Source organism: Leptodactylus fuscus, chromosome 2 (genome assembly GCF_031893055.1).
Source record: "Leptodactylus fuscus isolate aLepFus1 chromosome 2, aLepFus1.hap2, whole genome shotgun sequence".
NCBI classification, from domain to species: Eukaryota; Metazoa; Chordata; class Amphibia; order Anura; family Leptodactylidae; genus Leptodactylus; species Leptodactylus fuscus.
In genome coordinates, this window is record NC_134266.1 from 176,898,098 (window position 1) to 176,916,416 (window position 18,319).

At 39.7% G+C, this 18,319-nt stretch overlaps 1 protein-coding gene across 1 annotated transcript in view; it reads right to left on the minus strand.

Annotated features, from left to right (window-relative positions):
* GABRB3 (gamma-aminobutyric acid type A receptor subunit beta3) overlaps positions 1-18,319 on the minus strand; it is a 297,693-nt gene that overhangs the window by 125,803 nt on the left and 153,571 nt on the right. Inside the window, exon 2 of the mRNA XM_075265195.1 lies at positions 14,834-14,869. Coding sequence (XP_075121296.1) covers positions 14,834-14,869 — 36 coding nt within the window. The remainder of the gene's footprint in view (positions 1-14,833; positions 14,870-18,319) is intronic.

An 18,319-nucleotide genomic window follows, 5' to 3' on the forward strand; every position in this document is an offset into this window, starting at 1 on the left:
GAAGTCGGGGGTACTCATACATATTCTGACTGTAATTCTCACCATTTTGCAGAATGCAGTAAATACTTAGTTCATTTCACATTTTGACCTATGGATACAATATATCACTTAATACCATCATTTTTTTTAATTGTGTCAAAATGCTGTCTGTCTGTGATTTTTGGCTAAGCTGTCCATAATTTTTTTTTAAAAAAAATCAGATTGGCATCCCTGTGCTGTGACTATTGAGCAGGACCATCTGGTGCAGTGACGCTTATATTTGTCTAGGCAACAGAAGATTACTGGATGCAGAGTGCAGTACTATTCTCTAGTTGTGGCACTGATGCATGTTACATATTAGCAGGGGGCATCTCAGAGGTGCATGTATTCATAGAATGAGTGCAGGAGAAGTTGATGTTGCCCAGGCAGATCTGTAAAAGTGTGCTGCCTTGTCACTCAGGCTGAAGGGAGGAAGAGAAAGGGCAAGTGAACATAAATGATATGTAAGCCCTATTTCACATGAGCAAGTGAGCAGGTCAAGGCTCTTATGATGGGGGATCTGATGCCCTGTTCCTTTCCAATGATTATAAAGCTGGTCCTTTCTTCCTCCTTAACTTTGAAAATGGAACAGAATGAAATCCTCACCACCACCCCACCCCATTGAGGGCACTTGGATGTCACTCGTATATTATCTGAGAGCATTCTGATATAAAAATCTCCCCCAACTCGGACTTGGTCATGTGAACTAAGTCTAGTGGTTTCATCTGCTTTCCTATCTCTTCTTCCCTCACTTCCTGCCTTCAGTAATAAGTTGGTGGGTGGGCTTAGCCTGGATGATGTACATATCAGCCCAGCAGCATGCTCAAAGCCTATGCTTGTTCCCTTTTTTAAAATTTATACATCTTATTAAAGAGACACAGAAAACCTTACGACACTTTTTAGGTACATAGACACCAAATCATAATCAAGTTTTAAAAACAAACATGTGACAAGTAGAGATGAGCGAACAGTGTTCTATCGAACACATGTTCGATCGGATATCAGGGTGTTCGCCATGTTCGAATCGAATCGAACACCACGTGGTAAAGTGCGCCAAAATTCGATTCCCCTCCCACCTTCCCTGGCGCCTTTTTTGCACCAATAACAGCGCAGGGGAGGTGGGACAGGAACTACGACACCGGGGGCATTGAAAAAAATTGGAAAAAGTCATTGGCTGCCGAAATCAGGTGACCTCCATTTTAGACGAATAGTGGATTTCAAATCCGGGTCATATGAGAATGTGAACTTTGTGACTATGAGACAGGGATAGCTGTACAGGCAGGGATAGCTAGGGATAACCTTTATTTAGGGGGGAATGTTATTAAAAATAACTTTTTGGGGCTCTATCGGGTGTGTAATTGTGATTTTTGTGAGATAAACTTTTTCCCATAGGGATGCATTGGCCAGCGCTGATTGGCCGAATTCCGTACTCTGGCCAATCAGTGCTGGCCAATGCATTCTATTAGCTTGATGAAGCAGAGTGTGCACAAGGGTTCAAGCGCACCCTCGGCTCTGATGTAGCAGAGCCGAGGCTGCACAAGGGTTCAAGCGCACCCTCGGCTCTGATGTAGGAGAGCCGAGGGTGCACTTGAACCCTTGTGCACCCTCAGCTCTGCTACATCAGAGCCGAGGGTGCGCTTGAACCCTTGTGCACACTCTGCTTCATCAAGCTAATAGAATGCATTGGCCAGCGCTGATTGGCCAGAGTACGGAATTCGGCCAATCAGCGCTGGCTCTGCTGGAGGAGGCGGAGTCTAAGATCACTCCACACCAGTCTCCATTCAGGTCCGACCTTAGACTCCGCCTCCTCCAGCAGAGCCAGCACTGATTGGCCGAATTCCGTACTCTGGCCAATCAGCACTGGCTAATGCATTGTATTGGCGTGATGAAGCAGTGCTGAATGTGTGTGCTTAGCACACACATTCAGCTCTACTTCATCGGGCTAATAGAATGCATTGGCCAATCAGCGCTGGCCAATGCATTCTATTAGCGTGAACTGAGTTTGCACAGGGGTTCTAGTGCACCCTCGGCTCTGCTACATCAGATTGCTACATCTGATGTAGCAGTGCCGAGTGTGCATCAGATGTGTAGTTGAGCAAAACTGACTCAGCACTGCTAAGTCTGCATTCGCATAGGAATGCATTGGCCAGCCTTCGGCCAATCAGCGCTGGCTCTGCCGGAGGAGGCGGAGTCTAAGGTCGGACCTGAATGGAGACTGGTGTGGAGCGATCTTAGACTCCGCCTCCTCCAGCAGAGCCAGCGCTGATTGGCCGAATTCCGTACTCTGGCCAATCAGCACTGGCTAATGCATTGTATTGGCGTGATGAAGCAGTGCTGAATGTGTGTGCTTAGCACACACATTCAGCTCTACTTCATCGGGCTAATAGAATGCATTGGCCAGCGCTGATTGGCCGAATTCCGTACTCTGGCCAATCAGCACTGGCTAATGCATTGTATTGGCGTGATGAAGCAGTGCTGAATGAGTGTGCTTAGCACACACATTCAGCTCTACTTCATCGGGCTAATAGAATGCATTGGCCAATCAGCGCTGGCCAATGCATTCTATTAGCGTGAACTGAGTTTGCACAGGGGTTCTAGTGCACCCTCGGCTCTGCTACATCAGATTGCTACATCTGATGTAGCAGTGCCGAGTGTGCATCAGATGTGTAGTTGAGCAAAACTGACTCAGCACTGCTAAGTCTGCATTCGCATAGGAATGCATTGGCCAGCCTTCGGCCAATCAGCGCTGGCTCTGCCGGAGGAGGCGGAGTCTAAGGTCGGACCTGAATGGAGACTGGTGTGGAGCTATCTTAGACTCCGCCTCCTCCAGCAGAGCCAGCGCTGATTGGTCGAGTTCCGTACTCTGGCCAATCAGCACTGGCCAATGCATTTCTATGGGGAAAAGTTAGCTTGCGAAAATCGCAAACTGACAGGGATTTCCATGAAATAAAGTGACTTTTATGCCCCCAGACATGCTTCCCCTGCTGTCCCAGTGTCATTCCAGGGTGTTGGTATCATTTCCTGGGGTGTCATAGTGGACTTGGTGACCCTCCAGACACGAATTTGGGTTTCCCCCTTAACGAGTTTATGTTCCCCATAGACTATAATGGGGTTCGAAACCCATTCGAACACTCGAACAGTGAGCGGCTGTTCGAATCGAATTTCGAACCTCGAACATTTTAGTGTTCGCTCATCTCTAGTGACAAGCAACACACAAATAAATAAATAAAAAAAACAGAATAGTTGCAAAATTGCTTAATATTTATCCCCACATTAATCAGTTGGACTAATGCAGTCACATTGCAGTCCCAGACCAAGGATCTCCTGTTGTAGTTGTGTGATCATTGTATACTCCCCTAAACCAGTTCCAAATTCAGCCATCCCAGAAAGCCTACCAAACCCTCCAAAAGATACCACTACGTGGATAGAAAAGGCATTACCACCCGTACCATCTCTTTCCTGGGCAAGTATGTTACAATAAATCCATAAAATTTGCAGAAGAATTTTCTGAAGGAATCCTTTGTTATCTCTACCTCCAATTACTTTACCTGAGTTAGGTGAATTAGTTGATCTAGCACTAATGCCTTCGTTGGTGGTGCAGGACATTGCCAGTGTTATAAAAGGCACCTCTGTGCCACCAGGGCTATGGAGTGAAATGACTTGATTAAGCTGTGGTTTCCTTGGTCAACTGAGATAGGCAACTCACCTCTATTCAATAGATACAGTGGGTACGGAAAGATCTACTTTCATGTCTGCATGACTCATGTGGAGACCGTGTGGAAAGTATGGAGCTGCGTGTGCTTTCATTGCACACCGCAGTAGCCACCAAGTCCATCATTACCACCAGGGGCTCTGGTGATCACCTCTCTCGAGTTGTACTTGGTTCAGTCCAGGGTGTGCTGGACACTCAGTGCTGTGTTAGCCATTTTGATCAGTGTTAGCCATTTTGATCGGTGGCACTATGGTCTGTTCGGTGAATATATGAGGCTGGCAGATTAACGCTTCAAGGTCAGACGGCACTTCCAAACTGATCTCAGACCGCTCTCTCCGGCTTAATACGCCAGTCTCATATATTCGCCGAAGAAACTGTACCTAAGGACGGAAGTTCTTTAGTCATCTTTCACACTCGTATTGTATGGTCACTCGATCCTTGCTGTGTCAGTTTAGTTTGCGCAGTATTTGCAGCTATTCTCCATGTGTCATTCGAAAAACATTCCTAATTTGGTGGTTCAGCAATGGATCGCTGGTTGAAGACTGGATCCTTCAGAAAAGCAGTTAATACCACTGACACAGACCCTCCCGTAGGAGCAGCGGCTTCAGCATCGAATAGGTATGTTCAAATATTATGTTAAAAAGTTAAAATATGGACCAGATTTGGGTGATACGGGAGATTACTGATGTTGAAGTAATTCGACAGGATGAAGAGTTTGTGGAAGAGTTAGTGACGCCACATGCTCCAGAAGTGTTCGCTGAAAGAAAATGTAATATCTAATATAAATTTGTTAGAAATCCTCCCCCCATCGTTAATATCGCTCGTTTTCTTTGGCACCTATGTAGGTTTTAGGTAAAATATGTTAAGTGCTCCCTACAGAACTTCTGTCCTGAATAGTGCCCCTCGACTCAAAAAGTTTGGGAAACGCTGACGTATAGTATCTTGCTGATAAATGTTGATGGTGGAAATACCGCAATATTATTTGGCATTTACATCCTATTGCCCATTGTATATTTATATAACTATCCAGAAACAGATCTATGAGTTTTTAGAGCTTGACATACATGTACCAATGCTAATATCTATGCATTTGTTCCTAAATACAAAGAACATGGAATGAGTTATTTGTGTTATTCAATTAACTTACTACATGACGATGTGTGAGAAATACTCAAACCATTTGATTTATGTATACAATGAATTACAGTAGATAAGGCAGCTTAGCAGCTGCTATGATGTGTAGATACCCCTCTAGACCATTTTATAAGCCTTCTCACTTTAATGGATGTTGGCACACACATAGTACAATTAGCTTTAATAATGGCTCATTATATTAGATTGTAAACAACATTCCTGTAGTAATGTATGTCAGCACCTTGGTTTCAATTGCTACATCAGTGAATCATTGCTGTTTGTAATGGATAAGTTGAAGCAGAGACCTTCGACAAATTGAAAGATAACCATTGTTTCCATACAAGCTTTATCATTTATCTTATTATCAAGAAATGCTTCCTTTTTCTATTATCAGCTACTTCTCCAACCACCTTCCTCCCCCCTTCATGCACTAATCATTCACACTCAATACACTGGTAAAATCCGTCTTCAGGGTAGCAATGATGAAGATGAATGGTCAGCCATAGGGATCAGACTACAGCTACTGACCATAAGTGTTCATGGAAAGGAACACAGAGCATAGGGGTATAGGTACACATGCAGAGTCGGGTGCTACCAAGTGTTTTACTACCTAAGTAGGCTATTATTGCTTCAAGATAATGATATTGTATTTTTTGATCACTGGTGTCTTAGTTCAGCAACAAGGAATCTTCAGTCCAACAGCTCAAACTCAAAGGTTGTGGTGGTGTACATCTCAGAAGAACGGATCCTCCACAATATCTTTAAAATGGACATAAAAAAATGACAAAAACAAATAGTGAGCTGATCTAAAGGGTTGAAATGTTGAGGGGAGCTTATAGTCTACATGAAAATGCTTTTGTCATCACAGTAGATCTTAAGTGGTTACTAACTTTTTAAGGAACTGTGCATAAAACAAAAAGACAAACAAGAACATTTGTATTATAATTCATCTGAGCTAAATGCTTCCTTCTCTACTCATCAGGATTTTTTTCAGTGTTAGGTAAAGGAAAGACAACATCGTCTTCCTTTTTGGAGCTGAGGTCAGATAAAACTGGCACCGGTGAAGCTGATGGGAACATGGAAGATACAAGTCATATGCGGTTGATACCAAAAACTCACTTGGAAGAAACTGTTACAGTTAAAAATGTTCTAAACTTTATAATCTTGCAGCAATGTGAGCTAAACACATTTCTGTTTACTACTCTGATTTGGAATCCTACAGTACAAAAACACTGATTTGCTTGTTATACCAGGTAAAGCTGGGTTCACATATATATGCATCAAGTTTGTCCAGGAATTTGTTTTATATGTGAGATGGACACACCATTTTTGTGCATGGGTCTGGCAGATAGAACTGAACATGGACATGAGGAAACATTGCATGGATTCAGATTTTGACTTTCAGAGCTGAAACCTCAGTGATCCCAGTGATATAATGTGAGGATGAGCAGAAAACATGATTGTAGGTGAAACATATATTGTTGGATACTTTGTGTGGGGTATGAAATTTAGGGTTTGTGTTAACTTTGCATTGTGAGAATTGTATGCACCATAAGAACTACAGTATAGACGTACCGTACCATTCAATCTTGTGGTTAATGCAGCATGACTACCACTATATACAGAGATAATACTGTGTGGGAGCGTTACCATTTTATTCTACTTTGTGCATTGAGCAGTTCTGTTGCTTAGCATTATTGAATGTGCTTTTTCTGTGCAGAGGCAAGCTAGTACATGTGTCAGCACTCTGTGGGGGCAATACGTTCAATAAATGTGTGGGGAAAATCTACTGTATGATACATACAGTCATGAGAAAAACAAAGTATACTCTCTTTTAATTCTATCGGTTTACTTATGAAGAAAATAACTTCAGATGAACAATCACACGTGACTGACTGCACTGTGTTATGAGAAGCAGCGGTTTAAGTATACCCTTACTGCTTCCATAGGATTTAAGAAACTAAGCAGCAGCAAGGTGCTGCTATTCAAAATCCCTTGATTAACAAGTCATTAGCAAGTCTGACCATCTCTATAAAAAGCAGATGTTTTGGTAGTTTGCTGGTCTGCAGCATTCCAAGGAAGAAAAGAGTCAGCAATGATCTTAGAGAAGGGAATATTACTGCCTTCGAAAGGTTTATGAAGCCATATTTAAACAATTTAAAATTCATCCCAGTGAGAAAAATTATTCATAAGTGGAAAACATTCAAATTGCAATGCTCGGAGAAATTGCAAAAAACCCAACAACTACATCTTAGATTTAGAGATGAGTGAGTACTGTTCGGATCAGCCGATCCGAACATCATACTCGCATAGAAATGAATTGACGTAGCCAGCACGCGGGGGGTTAAGCAGCTGTCCGCTGTCAAAGCGGAAGTACCAGGTGCAGCCATTCATTTCTATGGAGCGTGCTGTTCGGATCGGCTGATCCGAACAGTACTCGCTCATCTCTACTTAGATTCTACAGGCCTCAGTTAGCATGTTAAATGTTCAATTTCATGACATTACAAGTAGAAAACGACTAAACAAGAACATGTGAGTATGGCTTAAGTTTGCACGTTTGGAACAATGTCTCTTTGACAGATGGGACCAACGTGGAGATGTTTCACCATAATTTACAAGGCCATGTTTGGTCACATCCAAACATAATTTATTAGTGCAAACACCTCATACAAACTGTCAATCATGGTGGTGGAGGGATCATGATTTGGACTTAACCTAATAGAAACTGCTATCAAAACAAGTGCAAAATAGACCCTATAGTAAATATACACAATTAAATCGCAGATAATCTCCAACTGAGGGGAATGACCGAGGAGGCAAACAGATCTATTGGTGGCAGTGATTGATAGAGTTGCCTCATTGATAGCATATCCGGGACATGTATGGAGTACTTGAACGTTGTCTCACATGGTCTGCCATTAACCCAGAGGAGCAGTATTACTGTGCCCCAGGTTAAAAAGGAATTTATCTGTAAAAGTTTTCTGCACTGGATTGCCTTTTTGATATACAGTATAGCAGAGATGGCGAACCTTTTAGAGACTGAGTGCCCTAACTGCAACCCATAACCCACTAAATTATCGCAAAGTGCCCCCCCTCATGGTCCACACACACAAAATATTATACTTATGTGAAGTCCCACGAAGAGTCGGGTGTCCTCCTTCTTTTGACTGCAGATGCTGATGACTTACGTCATCACGCCTGCGTCGGGGCAGAGGTCACACTTTGCAGTCAGTGTAGGCCGCAGTTGCTTTCAGCTGTATCCTCGCAATGCCTCTCAAATATTCCTTTTCATTTAAAATGTAAGAAAACTTGCACAAAAGTCAATTGTAAAGTTCATAAGGAAGGCAGTAAGTGGCATGCCATTTTGAAGGCATTGAAGAAAAGAATGCTCCTCCTAATAAAGTCTTAGGAGGTTTTGCAGTGTTGTGTGAGGGGTTCTCAATGCTCACAGATGTCTCTGGGTAAGCTGACAGTATCCTATGGCTGACCCTGTTTACTTGGCTGGCTGTTATTTATGCAGTTTTGTTCATAGTTGCACTTTTAGCTCAGTGTCCAGTTTTCATAGATATGTTGAGGTAGTGGATGCACTAACATTTCTAAAAGATGTATGATTGCTGGAGATCTGACTGGTGGAACCCCAGAGATTATGTACATAAGGATCCCCCAAAAAAAATGGTTTATGTGATTGGAGTGGGTAACAGAGACAGACTGATGGATATCAAGTACAGCGTTCCATTAGTCCCATAAAAGTGCTTCAGCAATTGACCAACAGCAATCAGACATTAGACTTAGGCCTCATGTAGTGAACCACAGCCGAAAAATGCTGTGGAAAAGACAACAGCAGAAAGACATTCCATTGTTATAACTGACAAGCTGTGATTTACAAAAATGTAACAATTTTTGAAATTGCAGGATTTCTGCAGCAGATTTTATTCTGCAATGTGTGGATGGTACTGTAGGTACTGTAATACGCAGCATTTTTGCTGAAGCGTTTCCGCTGCGGCCAAATCCTGCATATTTGCAACATGGGACCTTGGCCTTAAAGGGTTTTTAACAGTTTATAATCAGTTAATGTATTCTAAACTACAGACTGCACTAAAAAGAGAAATGTTAGTGGCTTCCACACACTGCCTTCTAGCCACACACCTACTGATGACAGCCAAGCTCTCAATCTCCATCCTGTGGAGATATTCCACCCCCTCCCCCATCCCTCTCTCAATGGGTTAGCAAGGTTAACGACATTTGTAGGATGGAAGAATTGGCACCCTGGACCAACATTTTTCAAGACTTGGATCTCATAGTTATCAATTAAACAGACACTCATTGATCAATAGCCAGGCATATTCACCACCTCTGCCGACTTGACTCCCAACACTGTATCTGCTACCGTTAGCTCATACCCGCTCCCGATTTACGCCTGCATAATCGGCTCCACCTCCCCCTAGTCCCTCCTCTCCCACCTCTCTGCCTCTCCCTGTTATCTCCTCTTTCTCTCCCCTCTTCATTTATAAATTAAATTTGAGTACTGTATGTTACATTTCTGTTTGCAACTCTGCCGCATGTATGAAGGTTTTATGTATCTTTTTTATACGGTACTCAATAAAAACAGCTTTAAAACAAACAAAAGAGAAAGGTTAGACCGAGAGATATGAAATACTGCAGCTCAGAGATTCCTCATTTCTATAGCTCAGATTCTATACAGAACATTTTTGTCTTTAAAAGTGTACAAAAGAATTACTGCATGAGCTATTCCCTAACAACTGGTGAGAAGTATAGCTACATTTAATGTTGACCCTTGAGGAAACTAAGGAACTGCATTATGAAAGGTAATTACATTGAATTTTATTAGCCACTGAAAGTCACATAGTCATAATCTTGCCTAGCATAGCAATTCAGGGTTTTTTTTCTCTCTAATATTGTATATTAGAACTATTCGGTTACATTTTGATAAAGCAGTAACGGAGGCCTAGTCGGGATAGGCTTCTCTGGCTGAATATGTAATGGCAATCTCACTGGATGATAAAATAGATTACAAAAGCAAAAGCGAGAGCTTCATGAAATTCAGAATCTTAAGGTTTTATATGTTCGCATTAAGGCTCTGAATGTAAACATTTAGATGGAACATAACTAAATTTATTATAACATATATGACCTTAGCAGAAATTACAGTTCAATTGTGAAATATTTCATAAAGCATTGTACACCATTTCAAGTGCTTGTAAGGTTATTAGAGCCTATAGTTTCAGAATTCCATATACCGTATACACCTTCAAGGAGTGTAGGTTTGTGTTTATCTCCTACTTGCCATCACTGGACGGAAGGGCATGAATGAAATACATAATCTTATTACTGTTATACATTTAACTCTGACAACTATATGTGAAGGCGCGTTATTACATATCCTTATTTTCTCATCTTAAAGGGAACACTGCATTAGGCTAAGACCCCACATAGCGAAACTCTGAATTTTTCATTGCATTTTTGCAGAATTTTCCTTTGACACTCGATATATTCATTTATATTTAGAATCTGACTGGACCAGAAAGTAACGTGTAATCACTTTCATCCTTCTTCTCAATAAATTAATTAACTAATAAACTAATTTCCTAGAATTCACCAAAAGCTCCGACAAGGATGGATATTAAATGATAGGCTTCAATTATGGCTATAAAATTCTTAGTGCATTTATGTACATCTTAGTACTTCATAAAGCTTGTGCCCACAGGAGTTAGTAAAAAGTTTTTCTGTCACATCTTTCTATATAGTAACTTCTTTATAATGAAACTTATATTCCATTTAATAAGGACAAATGAGTCACGGATCACATTGTTGGCAAGAAAAAAAAACTAACAAATGGTATCATTATCTGGGTTTCCATAGAGCATGGACAGGTTTGATCATAAACCCCAGAGCTGGTAAGGGCCTTTCCTATTGTTAAAAAGGGTTATCCACAGAGTAATAAGTACTGCCAGTAGATTCCCTGCACTAGTAAAGCTTTATTACGAAAGTAAAGCCCAGTCCCCCCCCCCCCCCCCAACACTATTTATTACTTTTGTGAAGAGAAGCAGAAGAGACCAGAAACCTTGACCATCAGGCAGCACGGTGGCTCAGCGGTTAGCATTGCGGCACTGGAGTCCTGGGTTCAAATCCTGCCAAGAACAACATCTGCAAGGAGCCTCTAATGGATTTCCTCCCACACTCCACATACAGATAGGTTTCTTTTTTTTCACCCTATTTATCATCTTTCTCCCTTGCTTTTGCTCTGTCATGTCACTGAGTCAGACCAGAATGGAGTTGGTAATGTGACTAAGAGTTGGTGGAACTGCAGGGGAGACAATTGAACTCTGAGGTCTTCCTTGCTGCCCTCCAAAGAATTAATGAATGGGACTGCAGTGGACCTGGTGTATAATATTAACAAAGCTTAACAAATGCAGGCAAAGTGGAGTTAGGATCTGTTACTCCCTGGATAACCCCTTTAAGGCCTAGACTATGTTATTTTTTTCATTGGTCTAAAGATATGTAATATAGCCAGGCTGATAAAGTATTATGTGCAATTAACATATGCCATACCATTTTACCTCCAGGTTGTGACAAATTTCCAAATGAAAATTTTAATATAAACAAAGAAGCAAATATATTCATACATACATACATACAATATATATATATATATATATATATATATATATATATATATATATATACACACAGTATATATATGCATGTGTGTATATCCATATATAAAACCAAAAGTAACTGAAACATTGCATTGGATTAAAAATATTCACTGATTTTTCTACATTGGAGTGCTGCCATTTTGTTTTTCTGTTTGGAGGAGAGCAGTCAGTTCAAACTACTCATTTTTCAATGTTGATGTTTGGTCCATAATATGAGCTTTATGTGATTTAGTTAGCACCTAAAAATTCTAGGAGAAAGAAACATTTGGAGTAGAAATGAAATCAATTTGAAATCAAGGACTTTAACATTCTTCAAGGAGTTAAATGTCCCGAAAACAGAACATTAAAGAATATTTTCTCTCTTGTATGTCAATTACCTAATCTTTCTTTTCTCTATGATGATGTTGCAATTTGTAGCTATGTTGTAATGGAAATCATCTCAACATGGATTAGCTTCTTAGTAAGCTTGTGGTTGGCATGTATAGCAGTGTAAGGTATTAGAATCGACGAAACAACGTCTCCAAAGAGAAAGGAGACATTGACAATCTGACTTAATTGTAACCCAGTGGAGTGAATGAACTTTATTCTATAATAAAGCATTCTGAAGCTATAGGGGTTGCAGAAGTAACACATGCTCCCAAGCCCTGGTGACTGGGGTTCTCTCCACCACATATTATAAATGACACCTAGTTTGGTGGGAGTCCCGTCATTTTGAAATGGAACTTAACAGTAATAAGTGATACTTAAAAAAAAAAATACCATAAAATGTACAATATCAGTACCATGTAGTGTCCAGACAATACATGATACAGTTCATTGTATAATACGCAAAATAATGATAACACAAATAAAAATAAATTTGCTATATTGACCACAGTACATTGTACATGTTCTTCATTTTCAAGCTCCAGAGACATTTATTTGTAAAAGAACTTGAGAAGGCAAGTGAATGACTGATACCTCTAAACACTGAAGGGATCCTTATTCTTCAGGCTTGCCAAGTTGTTGGTCTGGTATGCTCAGGTATGTTACATAGAACGGATTATATACTACACAATCCTTCTATAGCAGTAGGAACCTCTGGTTCAGGAACATAGTTGACATCTTTTGTGCTTATTTTATATGATTTTGTGCTATGGTAATTTCTGGAGACAGTTTTAACATAACTTGAAGACATTTTTAGCCTCTTCCTAACATGTAACGTAATAGTACATGTCGACATGGTCTAGTTGCGGCCACAACATCTAAACAGTTCTGGCTTATTGATTTATGTGTCAAAGTCTCCTCTCCATGTCTATCCACAATTAGAAATATCTTCAGTTTCATTTACTCATCTAATTATAAAAAAACCAAAAAGCCGTGGCACTTACAACATTCTCCATATGGATAGTAAATCGTTGAGGAAAACTGTTTGTATTTTTCAGGTTTACTTACGCAAATGTCTACATGGATCAAATCACAGAGCAAAATGAAATAAATAAAATAAAAAAGCTGAAGTGTTCAGAAAACAATCATTATTTGACAAACATGTTAGATTGCTGGAGTGCACATGTAGCAATTTTTGGCGCAATAATCTTTCCATATAGTGAATTTTTTCTTGTTAAAAAATGATTTATTATATGTAATGAATGAAGCTGGAGTCAATAACATTATAGCAAAAAACCTGCCTTGTGTTCTTCATTTGTGTTTTTGTCCTCTATGAATCCTCTTGGTACTTCACAATGGGGCCAGGAGTTAAGATTCACTGATATGCTTACTCTGCATTTACACATTGTGATATTGAGATGGTTACTTTGTTCGTTATCCACGGGGATATTTTAATAGCTGGTAACAGATACTATGTGAAAAATGCTATAACAGTCATTATTCTGGGTCACTATCAATGAGCTACGAAGTGGATCCGCTACTCTGGTGCACCCTTACATGTTCATATATTACACAGACAACTCATTTTGCCTGAACTGAGCGCCTGAGATCCAAGATCATGGCATCTAGTACTCGTAGCTTTTATCAAAAGACCTTTATAACAAAGATCATAGTCATTATCTCCGAATTTCTAATACCAGTCATTTGTTGCTGGAAACCCTAAGGCATTGTTTATAACTAAGCAAAAATGTGTAGGTACATTTGCATATTGCATATTATTGTTAACCTAGTAATATGTAATCTTACCTAGATTATGAAATCCACTGGCAGATTATGAAAATATACTAAAAAGTAGCCAATTTTTACTGCTTCTATGCCTTTTCAATTTATAATTTCAAGTTTATATGTTGGATACTGAAAAGATTCTACTTCTCTTATAGTTTAATTTTTTTAATTATGTCTATACATTTCACACTATAAAAGATGGACTGCCATTAAACTTTGCTTTTTATTAAGTGAAAGGAGCTGTTTGGATAACTAAATATAAGTATTGTTATTGCATTACATCTATTTGCCAGTCTGGGCTCTCAATCTACATGCAAGACTCAGCATATTGTCAGGGTCTGGGGTTGGTAGGTGGGGTGGCATAGACACACAAGTCCAGTTTCTTTAGTCCAAACAAAGGTAGAGTTTATTTTCACTCAAAATGGTGTAGCAATAAAAGGAAACAATACAAAAATAAATACCTGCCTGGCTAGGCTCTAACTAAACATAGAATAGGTTACCTCACCTAGAATAACAGAAATCCAAAAAGCCAGCAGAATCACTCAGGACACATCTCCAAAAATATGACCTTTCTGTCGGCACTCCAGCCAAACTCTGTCAAAGACTGCTCCTGGAGCTGACTTCTTAATCCTCCTTGATGAGGAAACTCTCTGCAGCTGAGTCGCTGCTGGAACATCCCCAAAGTGTGGACTGGAGGGGGGTGGAATGACAGGTCCCACTACCAGCCTACCTGCCATTCCTAAAAATCCAGCCCAGTATCCGGAACATTGGAATAACACTCAGCAGACAGAATTATCTGCTTAAAACATTCTTTCTGGAGTTTTCTCATGTCACCCACGTGTGTAGTCTGGGTGAGATGTACACCCCCTCCATTACCTGACCAGCCATCGGCTTACAATATGTTTAAGGTAATAGTGAACCACTTCTCAGACATGTTCATGACAACTCTATTGAGCTGTTATATGACAGTTATTTTTTGGCATTTTGCTTTTAGATCATGTGTTACTCTTAATAATAATATCTGAATATCTCTTCAGAATAACTAACCAAACATAAGCTGTACAGTGCCTAGTTTATGTCATCATTCACATGTGATTGCATTCATTCTCATTTTACAGATATAAAATAAAGAACATCATACCTTGCACCGGGTCTTTTATTTTCTTCAACTGCATTCCTGCAAAAGAGAAGACACACTTACTTGGTCTGCATTAAAGAGTACTATGCTTACAGTAAAATGTATCCACTTCTGGGAGTATAAGAATGATTCATTTTCTGTATCGTCCTTATCCAGCCATCACAAGTGAGTGCTATAAAGAAGTGAACAGCTTGAAATAAACAAGATACTTACTGTAGTCAATAAGAAAAACAGAGTAATTGTCTTGTAGCTATGATACCTTTTAAGGAACCAAGAAGACTGAAATATAGCTTTTTGGGAAAAGTTTGAGCATAATTTATAAATAGCTCATTGAAATCTCTACTATTTCTAGAAATCTGCTGTTTCCTTAGGGAGGGTTCACATGGTGTAATGTGCCTCGTGATGTGGCACGTCTACGCCGCGGGAGCCTTTGCGGGCCGTACACTCTCCCATTGATTTCAATGGGAGCGGGGATCATATGTGCCGCACTATTTTGTGGCCGTGATTTTGCAGCCGCAAAATCACGGCCGCAAAATAGCGTGGCGCATACAATCCCCGCTCCCATTGAAATCAATGGGAGCGTGTACGGCCCGCAAAGGCTCCCGTGGCGTAGACGTGCCACATCACGCGGCACATTACACCGTGTGAACCCTCCCTTAGAAATAGTCATCTTGTTCAGGGTGGCGCTCCTATCAGTAATGGAGAGTTATCTCTGAATGTAGTCATATGGGGAGGGCTGTCAATCACTAAATAGGGTCGCCCCAAGAAGTAGATGACTGTTTTAGGCAAAAATCCAAAAATACGATTAAAGAAAAGTTAATGTTTTATGGTTTTGAGCTATGGGTAAGAAAGGCCACACATATGCAATGCCAGTAACCAAGTAAACAAAAGTGAATTGTGTAAAGGGAAATTTATCATTTTGTTCATAGATAACATCTAGGCAAAAAAAAAAAAAAAAAATCTATGGCAATTCATCTGAACAATTCATCTTGACCTAAGACTTATTAGAGAGACAGAGAAGGGAAAATAATAACCTCTGCCATGGAAACATGTTACCATGTATGATCAATTTGCAACCTTCGCTTCATGAAATAAATGGGTTTCTCTGTTTGCCCATTCTAAGGTATAGAAATATCCAACTCAAAGGTCAAATGCTTCATTCAAGCATACATGCAAACGTCCAACTACCTATTATATACATTTTGGTGGGAAGTTTACACTCTAGAATTCTGCCATAAAAATGCAAAGTGTAATTTAAAGACATTATGAGCTTATGTGCATCACAACTTTGCAATGTGTTTCTGTATATTATAGGCTTCCATTAATTTGCATGTGTAAAGGATACCTGCGTTTTCATCAAAAGTTGATATAACTGCTGGGCCTTGCTGCTCTCAAGCTGTATAAGCCTTCATTGCTTTCTCTCACTTTTTTTGCTGAGAATATGCAACATATTCTGCATTTCCCTCCGAAGTGATGGTGGTGGGAGGTCACAAAACAGAGAAGTCTACTAGTAGTTTACTTTCCATGAGGTAAGTAGCCCTTATACACAGAAAAGTTTAGATTCTCTGCTGTTTCATGCAATATGTCATGCTCTTTGTAATCCACCCCATCCGTTACTATTAGTCTCTTTACTTTTAATCTTGCCAGAAGCAGCATAAGAATGTAAAATAGCAAACACGTAGCCAAGAAAATCCCAATAAACATACTATTAGAAATCCAGGGACACTGGATGTCAGACACAGATCTGAACACAATAATGAAAGCTGACGAGACATAGCTGTTCCTGTTTCATTCTCTCTGTGTATCAGCTGCTGAGAACTGGGGGTAGGTGATGCCAGACCCCCACAGATCTGACGCTAATGTCTGTTAGGATAGGATTCTAATTGGTCAAAGAAGCCCATAAAAAAGCTGTTAAAGGGATGGTCCACTTTCAGATCAATTTTGGGAGACAAATGTTATTGTCTGTATAATAAAAAGATATGCAGTTTTCCAACACATTTTCTGTATCAGTTCCTCACGGTTTTCTAGATCTCTGCTTGCTGTTATGCATTCTGTTACTACTAGTGGATAAAACTCTGACCATGGTCATGTGATGGACACACAGGTGCACAGCTTGTTATAGTCACAGCACAGTAATCAGACATCTGCCTGTGCACCTGTGTGTTCACCACATGACCATGGACTGTATATCACATGACCATAGACCATAAATCACATGACCATGGACTGTATATCACATGACCATAGACCATAAATCACATGACCATGGACTGTATATCACATGACCATGGTCAGAATTTTATCCACTAGAAGTAAGCAAAATGAATAACAACAAGCAGAGATCTAGAAAACCGCGAGGTACTGATACAGGAAATGTGTTGGAAAACTGTATATCTTTTTAATATACAGAAAATAACATTTGTCTCCCAATATTGGTCTGAAAGTGGACAACCCCTTTAATATGTTTTTTATTGGCTTTTTTGACCAATTAGGGTCCTATCCTAACAGACACTAACATCAGACCTGGGGGGGGGGGTCTGGCATCACCCTACCCCCACAACATTTGTCTCCCAATATTGGTCTGAAAGTGGACAACTCCTTTAAAGCACAAATCAAAGAAATAATTTTTCCTGTTAAAGGGAAAAAACAAGGTATAATCCAAAATGCAACAAAATAAAATATTAATAATAACAATAATTGTAATAATACTAGTAACAGTTGTAAGCAAGCTTTATATGATACATCCGAACTACTATAATTGAGAAGTGAGCTGTGGTTGAACTTTGTGTTTTAAATTTTGTTGCATACTTGGAATAGCCATAAAAGATACTTCTTTAAAATGTATCTTAGATTTCTAGATGTCTTAATGCAGTACTTTAAAATCTTTATGATTCAATATGATGCACTTCTACTCAGCTGTCCAAACACTATAGCAGTAGCTATCATCCTGACAATGAATGAAGTACAGACCTAGCAGTTTTCTGGCAGTTTATACTGTTTCAAAATAATTTAATGTATGATGGAGTATTTGGTAAAAGGGACTAAAAGACCAACAAATATAAAAAACAAGCACACTATATCTTATATTAATAATAGAATGAAAGCAGCCTGTGCAGTATTTCTGCTTGTAGACATTTTACAAATCTGCATCAAAGTTATTGTTTGGTAGTATTTTGAAGACGTAGCAATAGGGAGAACAACATAATCAGAATTATGGTGGTTAAGATATTGTGCTTTGGGAAAAAGGGCCATGAATTGTATAGTAGCAGCTTTTGAGCTGTTGAGATTTGGCCTTAAAGCACATATTGCACTGAGTATTGTACCTATATAAGACATAGCAGGTTTCAGCAATAACAAGATAACAATGCAGGTCATTTTTTTGCAATTTCAAGAGACACATGAAAGGAGACCTCTAATGGTTCAGCACTCTGGCTGAGACAATATGGTTAAGTTAAATTTTTGAGATCTAATCACATGGTGCGGTGCAGC